This window comes from Monodelphis domestica, chromosome 1 (assembly GCF_027887165.1).
Source record: "Monodelphis domestica isolate mMonDom1 chromosome 1, mMonDom1.pri, whole genome shotgun sequence".
In the NCBI taxonomy this organism is placed as follows: Eukaryota; Metazoa; Chordata; class Mammalia; order Didelphimorphia; family Didelphidae; genus Monodelphis; species Monodelphis domestica.
The window spans coordinates 229,131,042-229,146,886 of record NC_077227.1 but is presented as its reverse complement, the minus strand read 5'-3'; the positions used below and the strand labels follow the sequence as shown (position 1 = coordinate 229,146,886).

The 15,845-nt window shown below is 34.9% G+C and overlaps 1 protein-coding gene across 9 annotated transcripts in view; it reads right to left on the bottom strand.

The window, feature by feature from the left end:
* Positions 1-15,845, bottom strand: part of TTC7B (tetratricopeptide repeat domain 7B) — a 353,505-nt gene that overhangs the window by 235,330 nt on the left and 102,330 nt on the right. For all 9 annotated transcript variants that reach the window (XM_056810528.1, XM_056810526.1, XM_056810525.1 and 6 more), the window contains one exon: positions 6,396-6,474. In XM_056810528.1, the coding sequence (XP_056666506.1) occupies positions 6,396-6,474 (79 nt within the window). The remainder of the gene's footprint in view (positions 1-6,395; positions 6,475-15,845) is intronic.

Genomic DNA, 15,845 nt, shown 5'->3' with positions numbered 1-15,845 from the left:
ATTGACATACGCATAAATTGACATACGCATGTTCACATACTTAGTAGGTATCTGAGGCCACATTTGAATTAGGGACTTCCTAACTCTAGGCCAAACACTCTATCCACTATGCCACATAACTGCATAGGTGAACATTAACACAATAATAACAATATTGTAAACACAATTTTGAAAGCCTAAAGAATAATAGTCAAAATGGCCATCCAAGATTCCAAAGAACCAATGATAAAAAATACATCAATCTGACAGAGTTGAGAGGTGAGAGAGAAATGATTCAGGATACTGACTATAATACATACATACATATTTGTATATAGCTAATGAGAGAATGTGTTTTGCTTGAGTATACAAAGAATTTGTTTTCCTTTTTTTCCACTGAGTAGATTATGAAAGAGGAAATACATATGTGTTCATTAAAAAAAAGAATTTTTAAAAATATAGTGGTGGGGTGGGTGGATTCAAATCCTATCTTTGTCTCTCATTAGCTGATAATGCCAAGAACCATTCACTTTAAATTTCTGAGCTTCCATTTAATCACCTGTAAAGATAGTAACACTTTTACTAAATACTTCATAGGCTATTATAAAGAAAACTCTTTATAAACCATAAAAAGTTATAAAAATAAGAGCTATTGTTGTTCCCAATTCTTAGCTGGGGATTTCCTTACACTTTGAGATCAGAACCCTCCATGACTTTGATTCTAGAGATTCTTGTTTATGTACTTCTTTTAATCTTTCATAGGCATCTCCATTCAATGTTACAAAATGTTAGAACTGAAATGGACTTTAGAGATCATCTAGTTGAAGGCCTTCATTATTTTAGAGATAAGGGAACTGAGATCCTCAAGAAGTAACATAGACTGAAAATGAGAAGTTTTTGGAAGAATAATCATGATAGAAGACTAAGAGATGATATGAGAGCTATGAAAGATTATATAGAAGATGATAATATAGAACACGTTATATAGATTTGTTTTCCTTGGCTTCAGAGGGTGAAACCAGGGCAATGATTAGAAGTTATGGAAGATAGAATTAGGCTCAATATAAGGAAAATATTTTTTAATAACTAAAAGTATCCAAAAGTAGAATAAGCTGCCTTGGGAAATAGTAGTTCTCAAGTGTGGAAGACTGCTTATTGAAATGTTGTAGAAAGGATTCTCTGTTATTTTGTTCAAATTAAATTGCCTGATATCTTTCCCAACTCTGAGAATCAGACAGTAAATGACAGATCTCAAACTCTGCTTCCTATGGTTCTTTTGATACTTCTAGGCATTATTATTCCTCTGGCACTCAATGAAGGCTTGTTGAATTGAATTTTATTAAATTATCATCACATTTTCTCTATGACATGAAGGGGTGGGGGATTGTATCCTTAAGACACTTGCAATCCAAGACACTTTAACAACAGAACAAAGGCTACATGCAACACTGAGAGTTTTGTAAGCAATTTTATAGGACTTCTCATTTTTGACCTGTTTAAATTTGTTTTTGAAGTCCACGCTGATAGATCAACTTTGCCTTTATAATTCAAAGCCCACCCATCAAGCAAAACTGCCAAAACATTATTTTATCTTCTCAAGCTATAAGGGTTATAGCATGACTATTAGACTGTGTTTTAAGATTATCTTTTTGTTTCCCCAGAGGGAGGAGCTACTGAGATTTAGAAATGGAGCCCTTGACTTCTGCAATTGATCTATGGAAAGGCATGCTTGCTCTTCTCTCTCTCCCTCTCTTCCCTCTCACCCTCTCTTCCCCTCCCCCCCCTCTGTCTCTCTGTCTCTCTCTCTTCCCTCTCTCCTTCTCTTCTCCTCTCCCTTCCCCCTCTCCTTCTCCCTCTCTCCCTCTCCCTCTCCCTCTCCCTCTCCCTCTTCCTCTCCCTCTCCCTCTCTCTCTGTCTCTATCTCTGTCTCTGTCTCTCTCTCTTTCTCTCTCCCCCCGCCCTCTCTCTTTTTATTAACAAATGCCTATCACTCTGGCCAGACGCCCTTTATTCAGTACCGTTTTTAAAATGCAAAGCCATTACTACTGTGTGCCCAAGGTGCTGGGCTAGAACACTCCCCAAAAGACAGAATTTCATATCTCTATAGTCTATACAAGAGGCTAATTTTCTATGCAAATAAGTTTTCTAATAATAAAAATATTCCAAAAAGAGGATTACCTCTAGGTTTCCATCAATTTGAAATCTTTTAAAACACCACATGGAACTTAAATGCAACTAAATCACTGGCTTGGTGGTTTCTAACCACTGGATAATGACAAAGTTTCTTCTACCATTTTTCAATTCAGTCCTAATGGCTTTTAAGTATCTAGAAAATTCAAAAAGGAAATGCATACTTTCTAGTCCCTACAGAGGTCTTTGCAAAAACAAGATATAAATAGTTGATAATATAATAGTTTAGTTGAGAAATAAAAGTTTCTACACTATTTTCCTTAAACCTTCCATTACAGTTCCACTCTTACCTCATTTCAATCATATAAAGTAATAGCTTCCCCTAGAAGCCATAGCCTCCTCCTCTCACTAAGCAAAGAATAAATACCAAAAAGAGGGGAGGGGGATATCCCTCTCACATGCCATATTCAATGGGTACACAGAGATTTCAAGAATTCTAAGAATCTCTAACTAATGTGTTTTCCTCATTTCCCACTAAACAGACATAGCTCCCAACCTACTCCTCATGCTTGCCTTGATAAGAAACAAAGGAAAAGGGCTCCAGGAGCTGGCTGCCATCCAGATGCTTCATATTTTTCCACCTGTGCCATCTTTTAAGCTGTAGTTTGCAATAAAGGGAAATTCAGAATAAGAACCAGAAGCCTAAGATTCTGCCACTACCTGTGTGACCTGGGACAGCTAACTTTTCCTCTATGGCCTCAGTTCCCTTACCTAATAAGGGCTTAGGTTGACTCAATCAGTTTTTCCCAAATGCTAGTTTGCAGATCCACACATCAGCCTAAGACAAAGTTTTTGCTAGTCCACAAAGTCTTTCCTCTCAACATCCTGACTTTGTTGAACCTATGTATGAGCTTAACAAAACTGACTCTGTTCCTTTCTCTTTTTCCTTGGTCTTTCTCCTCTCATCTCCCTAGCTTTGTGTCCTTGTCCCAGAGCTGAAAAGAACTGATATGTTGAGACTATGAAGAGTATAGGGACTAGAGGGAGACCATCAAGATCTTTTATTGATCCAAAGTCTAGAGTACCATTTGGGAAACCCTGGAATAGCTCTATTTCTAAAGTCTTTTCCTCTCTAACATGCAAGGACTCTTAAGGTTCACCATAAACAGGTCACAACAACAACATAAAAACTGTAGAAGTCCCATATATTGCATGTTCCATAGTTTTAGTGTTCTAAATATGGAATGTAATAATCTCCTTTGATCCAAACAAACTCATGAATAAGGTAGCTATGAGGGTGATCATTCACATTTTAAAAAGGAGAAAACTGAAGTTTATCTGGTTAAATGATTATACCAAGGTCATACAGCTTGCAAGAGACATAGGTCTTCAAATTGAGTTTTGAGATTCTGAGTTCATTTTCCATTATACCAGACCTACACATAATCTAGGGAAGAATTTTTAAAGGTTAGAAAGTAAGGCTTATGTTGATATGTAAAAAAGAAATAATTTCCTTTTCTAAAGGAGCTTTTTCTCTGATATTATCCCATCCTAAGAAAACCATGTGAAAACTCGAATTTGTAAATTCATCTTAAAAACAGCATAGTATTGTCCTTGTTGATGTTCAAAATGGCCTAATATCTGCCTGAGGGTCCTGACAAAGGCCAATGTCCTATGTCAATCAAAATACCAGTATATGGGGTTAAAAGTATGAACAATTTAATCAAGGCTAATTATAATAAATGAACAATAAGATAACACAGGGATCTATTCTCACCTGAGGCAGAATTTCCAACAATGATTAAAGGTGATTTAACATTAACCTATACAAGTCTCCACTGATCCAGAGGTCCTAGATAAACCTAGAGTTTCTATGGTAGCACTAATAAAGTCTCTCTCCTTAATGAAAATGATCAACATGATTTCTTCCCATTTCTTGATTACTTCTAAACTAAACTATTTCCTATCAAATCCTGAAGGGGGCAAAAGAAACTAAGAAGAAAATAATTACAAATCCTTTAATTTAGAATAAGAAACATTTACCAATAACCAAGTTTGAAATTAGTACCCTGTAAATATCCCTGGTATGACTCGGTATTCATCCTTTAAATAGGGGGGGAAACTTTTATTTACCCTAATGAAATAATAATTATATGTGCTTCATGATTATGTTTCATATTTAATCAATTCTGAAAGCCTGGATTTTCATTATCATTTTTAAAAAGTTAAGAAAACATTTGCCACTTTAATGGTGCATGGAAATCTTTGAAGGAACTGACATACTGCCCAAGTGAAAAGTTTTACATTACTATATTGGGGAAAATCCATTTAAGGGAAAAAGAACACATGGCAATAATGTTTACCCCAGAGATGCTGTTCTTTCTATTTACTTTTAAAGAATCCTTCCTAATTAAAGTATTCTATCAGAACTTCTTAACCAAGATATGTTAATAGACAAAGATTTACCACCGATAGACTAAGACTATTCAGTGCAACAAACATTTATTAAATTGTTGCTATGTGCAAGTCATTGGGTTACATGTTGAAGGGGGGGAGGGCAGTAATTTAGACTTTTGCCTTCTATTTTAAAATCAATACAAGTATCAGTTCCAAGGCAGAAGAGTGGTAAGGATTAGGCAACTAAGGTTAAGAGTCTTGCCCAGGGTCACACAGCTAGGAAGTGTCTAAGGCCAGATTTGAAATCGGGTCCTTCTGACTCCAGGCCCAGCTCTTTATCTGCTGGGTCATCTAGCTTCCCCTGGATTACACATTAAGAGGAATATGAAGAGGGTTAAGACATTGGTCCTGGCCTCATAAAATACAAACAAAGTATTTTAGATGTATCGCCTTATTTGGTCCTCAATGCTGCTAATAATAGTGAGGCTGCTTTACATCTATATTGTGATCTCAGATTTAAAAAGCGCTTTCTGAAGCCCAGATCAGTGAAGTGATTTTAAAATGTAAATGGAAAAGCAGTTAGTTTGAATCAGATATTCTGACCTCAAATACATTACACAAATATAATAAAAAGCAAGGTGCAAAGGTGAAAGAAAAGTTCAAACGAAGTGATAGAAGCTTTCACCAGAGAGAAGGGCACCTGGTCTCATCTATTACCCTCCCCATCCCACCAAAGGTTATCTGACCCATTCCTAAGACTTTTTAGACATCAAAATTCCGTAATCTCCTTCGAAAACCTTCTAAGTGATACCTCACCTAACACTCTCATGTTGTGGTTAAAGGATTCATGATAGGTCTGTGAAGAAGGTAGAAGATGTCCTACACAGTAAGAAGAAAAACTAAAAATTTCAATCTACTCATTTTGGTTTAAGTCTATTATGAACTATGTCACTGGTATGGCCTTTGAGGAACAGAAGCCACCACAGACCAGGACCTTGCTGGAGAGGTAAAGCTAGAGTATTCTCTTGTTTTCTACACTAGAGGACATAAAAGGCTCAAAAAAGTAAGAGAGAATAAATTAATGAATAGGTGAGCTACAATACCAATCAATATCTTTTAAGTGGCTATGCTCATGTTTCTGTACCACCAATTATAAAAACAAATAAATCAGTAAAACTATATAGTAATCCTCCAGAACCACCATACTGAAGCTAAACTCCATGTGCTTACATATATATGTAAATATATACACTGATACATACTTATAATTCAATAGCCTGTGAAAGCTGATACATACACACATTTATATATATATATGTGTGTGTATATACATATGTAGTCTAAGAATGTGTAAATATCCCATGTGTACTCTTTGTTTCTCTCCATGAACACACACATATATATGTATGTATGTATGTATGTATGTATGTATGTATGTATATATAAAATCAGTATTCAGACTACTGAACTATAAAATGTGTATATACATAATACACACACAGAGTTTTTGCAGTCTGTTGGACTATAAGTTCCATGAGGATAAAGACAAGTATTTTGTTTAAATCTGGTATTTCTTCTGGGACCTATCTCATAAGCAGGTACTAAATGTTTGTTAGCTCAGTGCTTTGAAAACAGTGGGCACTTAATGTTTGATGAATAAGTTCATGTACATTAGAACCCCATTAAATATACTGATGCCTCAGAACAAAAAAAAAAAATACCACCCCTATGAGCAAATTCTGATATTAGATATACAAGGTATAGTTGTTATATGCTTCAGATATAAGCTTCCTTCAGGATACATGCAAATCTATGTCATAATAAACTGTGTGATACATATTATAGATCTAAACCCTACTGTTTTTCAACAGTTAATAAGCCAAACTTACCATTCGCAGGTTTTGTGTAGTTCTTGTTTCAACAGCTCTTAGAATCTCTCTAAATCTACCGACTCCTCTTGTCAAGTTCCTGTATGCACACAGAATTTGATAGGGTTTCCATCTGGTGTGTATTATTATTAAACAATTGTAGAATCACATTTAAACATAATTTGCCTAAGTAAAAGCTGTTAACCAAAATCTAAGCAAGCAGTTTTCTCATGCGAACTATTCTTTTTTATTAAAGTGTTCCCTCTGAAAATAATCATCTAGGACTGGCAGCCTCATGTTTTGAAACAATGCAAATAACCAAAGGAAATCTGCAGGATTAAATCAAAACCTGAAAAACCACTGCTAATTGAGACGGTTATGCAAGATTACAAAAGATGTCTTCATACTTACCTTTCTGTGATACAATATTTCTTCTGAACTTCTACTGGAAGTCACTCACACCTGCCTCACTCTTTAAATGTTGCAAAGAGGTAACATGAGGCAAAAAGGACACAAGATTCTAGATAAAATATGTGAGCAGAAGTAGTATTATTTGATAGTAGATATTTGGCCATATAAAAATAGCCTGAGATGCGCAAAAAATCAGGGCTCTCACCAAGGAAATGCTCACCCACTTCATCAAGAACATTGTTCATGGCAATGACAAAAGAAAAGAACTGACACTGAATCAAGTTTAAACTCCATCTGGTTTAAGCTCTTTACTGGTCCCTTAACTACTATTCCAGACTTTTTTTCATACCCCTCTCCTCCACACACTCTATATCCAAGCAACAGCCTTGTTGAACACACAATACTCCAATTTCTTCTCCATCTCCATGTCTTTGCACTAACTGTGCCCAATGATTAGAATGGCTCTTCTTCCTCAACAAGGCCTCTAGAAGTTCTTATTTTCAACAGTTCAAATTTCATTTTTTGCTTAAGATTTCTTTCTAGTCTATACACATACACACACACACACACACACACACACACACACACACACACACCCCTTTCCAATTCCTTCCCCTAAAAAGTTAACTTTTATCTCATTTGTGCAAATCTACATATGTGCATGTAGCATCCTTAAAAAAGTAACCTCGAGGTCAGAGATTATTTTCCTCTTGTCTAGGTAGATCTAGCATCAAACAGGTGCATAAGAAATGTTTATTGACTGATTTAAGGGGAGTCTAGTACACTAAATGGGGCACAATGATTGAATATAGAACAAATCTTCATTTCAAATGAAATGAACACTCTAGGTAAATATCTTCAAGTGTAAACATCTTCAACATCTTCACTTTAAAAGTCAAAATTGCTATTTTTCTTCCAACATTCTTATATCAGTTAATGGGCTACAACCATAACCAGGATGGGCTTGTGCTCCCTCCTTAAAATTCTAAGAAGGTCTGTTTCAACTGACATCATTTTGAGGCCTTTCCTTTGCACTGAATATAGCCACAGTATACGTTGTAATCTGATGTGTATAACCTGCTCATTAGGACAGGTCAAACAGTGCAAACCCTGTCAGCTAAACCTCGCCATCCATGGCAGATGCCTATGTATTTTGACCTCGGCACATATGACATCTGAAACCAAATAAAGATACTAAATTTCACCTGAATGCAAGTTATTGACACTGATATGTAGCACCATGATACTCAAGACTCATGTCTTTTTAAAAAGATGAACAGAATGACAACTTTAAAAACAACCCTTGATCAGGTACAAAAATATTCTCATTTCCCTCTCATCCACATATGATACTAAATGAAAACCTTCAAAGAAGCATAAAAATAAATATAGGCCCTGGGCAGATCTAAAGGAAATCTGAAAAAAAGTGGCTCAAAGAAAATCAGCCAGCAAACCTCTGGGATACTTTCTTTATGCTATCATTCATTCAATTCTAACTTCTTTTTCATTTGGTTTTCATGAAAGTACATGTAGGGCCCCAAGCATATCTGGTACAAGATAATGGTTGGTGTTTAAGCAAACTACCAGTCAAAAGAAACCACAGTTTAAGAGTTTGTTAAAAGAGGGTGGTGACAAGGCAACAGAATGAATTTAAATGTCTTGTTAGAAAAGATAGGTGTTTTGCAAAACTGCTTTACTAGAAAGGAAATAGGAACTTCAGCAGAAACAAAAGGACATGAGAGAACCAGGTGGAACTGGAAAGGCCTAGATCAAATTTAACCCCCAATGTTTACTTTAACCTCTATGTGCACCCTAAAAATTTGAGACTTAGCTATGAAATTGGGATCAGGAGTTCATAAATAAGATTTCCTCAAGATGACCATTATCCTAAAACACCATTTAAGTATAAATGTCAAAGATAAAAATACTGTTACTTCTAATCTAATCAAACTCCTCTATTTTACAAATGGAGAAATTGAGGTCCAGTGGAAATTAGCCTGAATAAAAGAGTTAATAATACCATTGTAATTTAGTCTATTTAGACCACATTTGGAAAAAAAATTTTTAATCATTAACACTCTATTTTAGGAAGAATATTAATAGATTAAAGTGTAACCAAAAGAAAATACCACAAATAGTGAAGTGACTTGAAATTATGCCAGAACAAAGATCTATTAAAATAAAAGGAGGGAGCAGTTAGATGGACTGAGAGCCAATCCCAGAAATAGGAGGTACTGAGTTCAAATAAGACCTCAGACTAGCTGTTGGCCAGTCAATTAACTCCAATAGCCTAGCCCTTCCATTCTTCTGCCTTGGAACAGATAGGTTTTATGTCAGAAGGTAAAGGCTTAAAAAAAAGTTAATTATTTTTGCATGTGTATATATAAACACTTTTTCAAAGAATGGCCTTATCAAACAGCAAGAAAAACAAAAAGTTTCAGAAAAAAGTAGACGGTTCTTAAAGATTAATCTAGTCTAACTAGTGGTAAATATAGATTAAATTCCCTGTACCATTAAAATCACAGATTAACATCTATATAATACTGTCTTTTCAAATTAAGTTAAACAAAATTCTTCAAAAAATTCTGGAAGGATAAATAATATAAAAGTACATGTAGTATAATATATAATCTTAAGGCTCTTCAAGAAAGAAAATTGTTGGAGGGCCATTAGTCCATCCTGTCCACCCCTGTTACTAGAGAATGGGGATGAAGAACAGAGAGGTGATTTACCAATAGCACTAAATTAGTAGATGAACTAGGTCTAGAACCCAAGTTCCTAATTAATAATGATCTCTGATTATATTATGATGCCTTCCTGATGCAAATCCTTACTTACAGTTAACATCTGAGAATATTATGCTGGCAAAATAATTCAAAATAATTTCTAGGCTCACCACCATTGATAAGCTTCCTTTGAACTCTGGTTTGAACTTGGTTAGAGGGTAAGAGAATGAGGCAGGGTGGTGGGGAGAATAGATTAGGTGATACTAGGAAGAGATATGCTTCCTACATTTTTTTTTAAGCCTTCTTGGCAGGCAAATTATTAATTAAAAAATCAAACTCCCCTATCTTTCACAGTGATGGTTTCTCCCATGCAGGACTGAGGCCCTCTGGTGGAAGAACATTGGGAATATCCCATTAATTAAGCAATTAACTAGATAGGCTAAGGGGATACAATCAGAAATTTATATTCACAAAAGATTAGGGGTAGAAAAAGACAATAGAATTCATATAATCTAACACCTTAATCTATAGTCTTGAAAGCTTAAAAAAAAGTTATTTGTCCAAGGGACCACTCTAATTTGTAGTAGAGCCTTGACTAAATCTCAAATACACTGAATTCCAAGCAAACACAGGTTTTCTTTAAAACAGTCTTAAATTAATTTCTGATTGAAATAGCAACAAAGATTAAAATTACTTTGTAAAGCTATGTGAAGTCAAGCAAGCAAATAATACAAGAAAAGATATCTGGCACATTCACATACATGGATGTAGTATTCTGGATGTTTTTTAATATCTTTTTTATTATAAATTTTGGTTCTATAATTCATTCACACTAAAGTAAGGATTGGCAAATTATAGTTAAGGGTCAAATCCAGACTGCTACCTTTTTGTTGTATGGAATGGTTTTTAATCTTTAAATGCAATATTTTAAAATGTAAAAATTATGCTTAGTAGGACCATTAAAAAAAAAAGAAATCAGATATTTTCCAAGTGGGCTGAAGTTAGCCAATCCCTGCACTAAGGGATAAACAAAATTACAATGAAATTAATCCACAAATGAATATGTAAAAAAGATGTTACACCACATAGGGTTTTCTAAAATGACTTTTTAGAGGAACTTCTGTCAAGACATTTAAGTGAGACATTGTAAATAAACCCAACTTGCTCTCATTACCTTAAAATATGCCAAATAATTAAAAGAAAGAAAATACCTATGGAAAAATCAGCAGAGGCACAAACCAAATTAATAAACAAAGAAAAATTCCTTTTATAATGAAGAAAAAATATGTGGAAAGCGAATAATAGGAAAATATTTCATAAGAAGGAAAGTTATTTAATAATTATAACTAGATCCTCAGAAAAGGGAATGGAATAGTCCTACAGACTCAAGAATGGTTGAAATGGCTAATGAAAGAATAAAAGGAGGCAAGAAATAAAGAGTTCTTAAAGCAAAAATCACTTTAAAAAATTATTTTAAAACTTGTACCACAAAACCTGGTATAAAACAGAAGACAAAAAATTTAATAAAACTACTCTAAAAAAACAGATAGAACAAGAAATTTCAATAATACAATGATTATTATTAACAAAAATATAAGATGACATAAAACTACATGAGGGATTAACTTTTTTTTTAACTGTCCCAGGAGACAAGATTCAAAGAAATGACCTAAAAAGCACTAGCTTCACAGAAAAAAGATGAGAAAACAAAAGGCTCATGAATACAATATGTCAGGAAATAATTAAAAAAAAAAACTGCCCAGATAGATTACAACCAGAGGATTAAGAAAAAAAAAAAACACAGAATGATACCAGAGGGAAAAAAAATCCATATTTCATTCATCAAGAAATATAATTGCTAAGCTCTAGAACTACCATGTCAAAGAGTATTTTAAGAACCATGTCAAAGAATCTAGTGAGAATCAAAAACCGTAACAGTGCTATTCACCATCACCAAGAAAGGAACTGAAGAACTATAATATAATATACAGAGGGAAAAAAAGAATCGTTTGAATCAAAGATAATTTATCTTTAAAAGTCACACATACACATGACCCCATAGAGGGAAATGAGGATTTTTATAAGGATTAATGACTCCTAAGCATTTCTTCTGGGGGGGAAAAAAGAGGAGGTAAAAAGTTTTTTAGGGGTGGCCAGAAGGCACCATGGATAGAAAGCCAGGTCCAAAGACAGAAAGATTTGCGTTCAAATTTGACCTCAGACACTTCTGAGCTATGTGACCCTGGGCAAGTCACTTTATACTTTGTTTGCTTAGCTCTTCCCCTTCTGTCTTACACTTGTTACTAAGAAAGAAAGTAAAGGCTTAAAAAAAAGTTATTTACTGAAACCCAAGTGGGCAAAAGAAATTTTAGGAACTTACATAAATCTGAAAACTCAGAAATTATTACATATTTAAAGGTGGAGTGGGGAGGAAAGGACTACTAACCTTCAGGAATTCTATGTAACCTAAGATTGAACATAAAGGTACATAAAAATGCAACACCCTAGAGCAGTAGTTCTCAAAGGGTTGTCCAGGGAATTCCTAGGATCTTTAAGTGCAGGGTTGTTGAGGACAAAACAATTTTCATAATAATACTAAGATATTTTAATTTCTATTATGGTAAATATTGATCAATATAACTTATACAAACAAAAGTTCTTTAAAGAGTCATAAATAATTTTTAAGATTATAGAGGAGTTTTGAAACCAAAGAGTTTAAGAACTATGACCCAGAGAAGGAATAGAAAAACCAGAAACTCACTACTCAAGTGATGATATAAATGTAAAAGATTATAGGAGTAGAAACAGATTAAACTAACCTGGAGACTAGGCTAGCATAGCAAAAGGGAAGGAGAGGATTTGAATTGTAGAGTGAGGTCAAGAGAGAGAAAGTCCCCAAAGCAAAAGAAATCATACTTGATAATAAGCAAAGAGGGAGTTCTACCAAACTCCTTTTATGACACAAACATGGTACTGATTCCAAAACCAGGCAGGCCAAAAACAGAGAAAGAAAATTATAGACCAATCTCCCTAATGAATATAGATGCAAAAATCTTAAATAGGATACTAGCAAAAAGACTCCAGCTTGTGATCAGAAGGATCATCCACCATGATCAAGTAGGATTTATACCAGGGATGCAGGGCTGGTTCAATATTAGGAAAACCATCCACATAATTGACCACATCAACAAGCAAACCAACAAGAACCACATGATTATCTCAATAGACGCAGAAAAAGCCTTTGATAAAATACAACACCAATTCCTATTAAAAACACTAGAAAGCATAGGAATAGAAGGGTCATTCCTAAAAATAATAAACAGTATATATCTAAAACCATCAACTAATATCATCTGCAATGGGGATAAACTAGATGCATTCCCAATAAGATCAGGAGTGAAACAAGGATGCCCATTATCACCTCTACTATTTCACATTGTACTAGAAACACTAGCAGTAGCAATTAGAGAAGAAAAAGAAATTGAAGGCATCAAAATAGGCAAGGAGGAGACCAAGTTATCACTCTTTGCAGATGACATGATGGTCTACTTAAAGAATCCTAGAGATCCAACCAAAAAGCTAATTGAAATAATCAACAACTTTAGCAAAGTTGCAGGATACAAAATAAACCCACATAAGTCATCAGCATTTCTATATATCTCCAACACAGCTCAACAGCAAAAACTAGAAAGAGAAATTCCATTCAAAATCACCTTAGACAAAATAAAATACCTAGGAATCTATCTCCCGAGACAAACACAGGAACTATATGAACATAACTACAAAACACTCTCCACACAACTAAAACTAGACTTGAGCAATTGGAAAAACATTAACTGCTCATGGATAGGACGAGCCAATATAATAAAAATGACCATCCTACCCAAACTTATTTATCTACTTAGTGCCATACCCATGGAACTCCCAAAAAATTTCTTTACTGTAGATTTAGAAAAAACCATAACAAAGTTCATTTGGAATAACAAAAGATCAAGGATATCCAGGGAAATAATGAAAAAAAAAAACACAAATGAGGAGGGTCTTGCAGTCCCAGACCTCAAACTATATTACAAAGCAGCAGTCATCAAAACAATTTGGTACTGGCTAAGAGACAGAAAGGAGGATCAGTGGAATAGACTGGGGGCAAGCAACCTCAGCTAGACAGTATATGACAAACCCAAAGATCCCAGCTTTTAGGACAAAAATCCACTATTCGATAAAAACTGCTGGGAAAATTGGAAGACAGTGTGGGAGAGATTAGGAATAGATCAACACCTCACACCCTACACCAAGATAAATTCAAAATGGGTGAATGACTTAAACATAAAGAAGGAAACCATAAGTAAATTGGGTAAACACAGAATAGTATACATGTCAGACCTTTGGGAGGGGAAAGACTTTAAAACCAAGCAAGACATAGAAAGAATCACAAAATGTAAAATAAATAATTTCGACTACATCAAATTTAAAAGCTTTTGTACAAACAAAACCAATCTAACTAAAATCAGAAGGAAAACAACAAATTGGGAAAAAATCTTCATAAAAACCTCTGACAAAGGTTTAATTACTCAAATTTACAAAGAGCTAAAAAAAATCAAGCCATTCCCCAATTGATAAATGGGCAAGGGACATGGATAGGCAGTTTTCAGATAAAGAAATCAAAACTATTAATAAGCACATGAAGAAGTGTTCTAAATCTCTTATAATCAGAGAGACGCAAATGAAAACAACTCTGAGGTATCACCTCACACCAAGCAGACTGGCTAGCATGATAGCAAAGGAAAGTAATGAATGCTGGAGGGGATGGGGCAAAGTAGGGACACTAATTCATTGCTGGTGGAGTTGTGAACTGATCCAACCATTCTGGAGGGCAATTTGGAACTATGCCCAAAGGGCGATAAAAGATGTCTACCCTTTGATCCAGCCATAGCACTGCTGGGTCTGTACCCCAAAGAGATAATGGACAAAAAGACTTGTACAAAAATATTCATAGCTGCGCTCTTTGTGGTGGCCAAAAATTGGAGAACGAGGGGATGCCCATCAATTGGGGAATGGCTGAACAAATTGTGGTATATGTTGGTGATGGAATACTATTGTGCTAAAAGGAATAATAAAGTGGAGGAGTTCCATGGAGACTGGAACGACCTCCAGAAAGTGATGCAGAATGAGAGGAGCAGAACCAGGAGAACATTGTACACAGAGACTAATACACTGTGGTATAATTGAACGTAATGGACTTCTCCATTAGTAGCGGTATAATATCCCTGAACAATCTGCAGGGATCTAGGAGAAAAAACACTATTCATAAGCAGAGGACAAACTGTGGGAGTAGAAACACCGAGGAAAAGCAACTGCCTGACTACAGCGGTTGAGGGGACAAGACAGAGGAGAGACTCTAAACGAACACTCTAATGCAAATATTAACAACATGGCAATGAGTTCGAATCAAGAACACATGTGATACCCAGTGGAATCATGCGTCCGCTATGGGGGGTGGGGGGAGGAAAAGAAAATAATCTTTGTCTTTAATGAATAATGCATGGAAATGATCAAATAAAATACTATAAAATTAAAAAAAAAAAAAGAAATCATACTTGATTACAAAAGAAAAAGAAAACACTACAAAGCCTAGTCATTTTGTCTGGGCTAAAAGTGGAAGAGACTAAGTAAATCAATGAAAATGTATTAAAGCTAGCATCAGAGCCAGGAAGACCTAGGTTCAATGTCTACTGCAGACACATTCTGGCAGTATAAGCTGGGTCAAGCCACTTAACCTTTCATCAATTTATGCAACATTCATAAGATGAGCAGAGATGGTATTGACCTGCTTTGGTAGAAGGAGTTTCCTTAACTGGAAGTTCCCCAAACCTATGAAACCATGAGTTCACTCTGCCTCCCCATCCAAATACCAGTAATGGGATCAAACTAAGATATGATTATTGCAAACAATAATACAAACATCAGACATGTCCCAATTTCTTTTATTTTCTTTTTAATAAGAAAAAGCCTAACTGGATCTGAAAAAAAAAAATAGCCATCTTACTTATTAATGTGACTAATAAAAACTGTCCAGAAAGCAGAGGGCAGCTGAATAGATAATAAAGTAAAACAAATATGCTAGACACTTAGAGCAAAGATTCATAGTTAAAATGGGGGCATTGGAATAGAATTTATCATGCCTAAATTGACAAGAGAGGTAATCATGATTTCAGACAAGCTAACAAAAGTTAGGGGAACCAGAACAGCAAAATGTATTATGTTTAAAGGAACTAGAGATAAAGAAACAAGATATAGGCACCAAATGGCAGAGCAACTAAGTGTAATACCTAAAAGA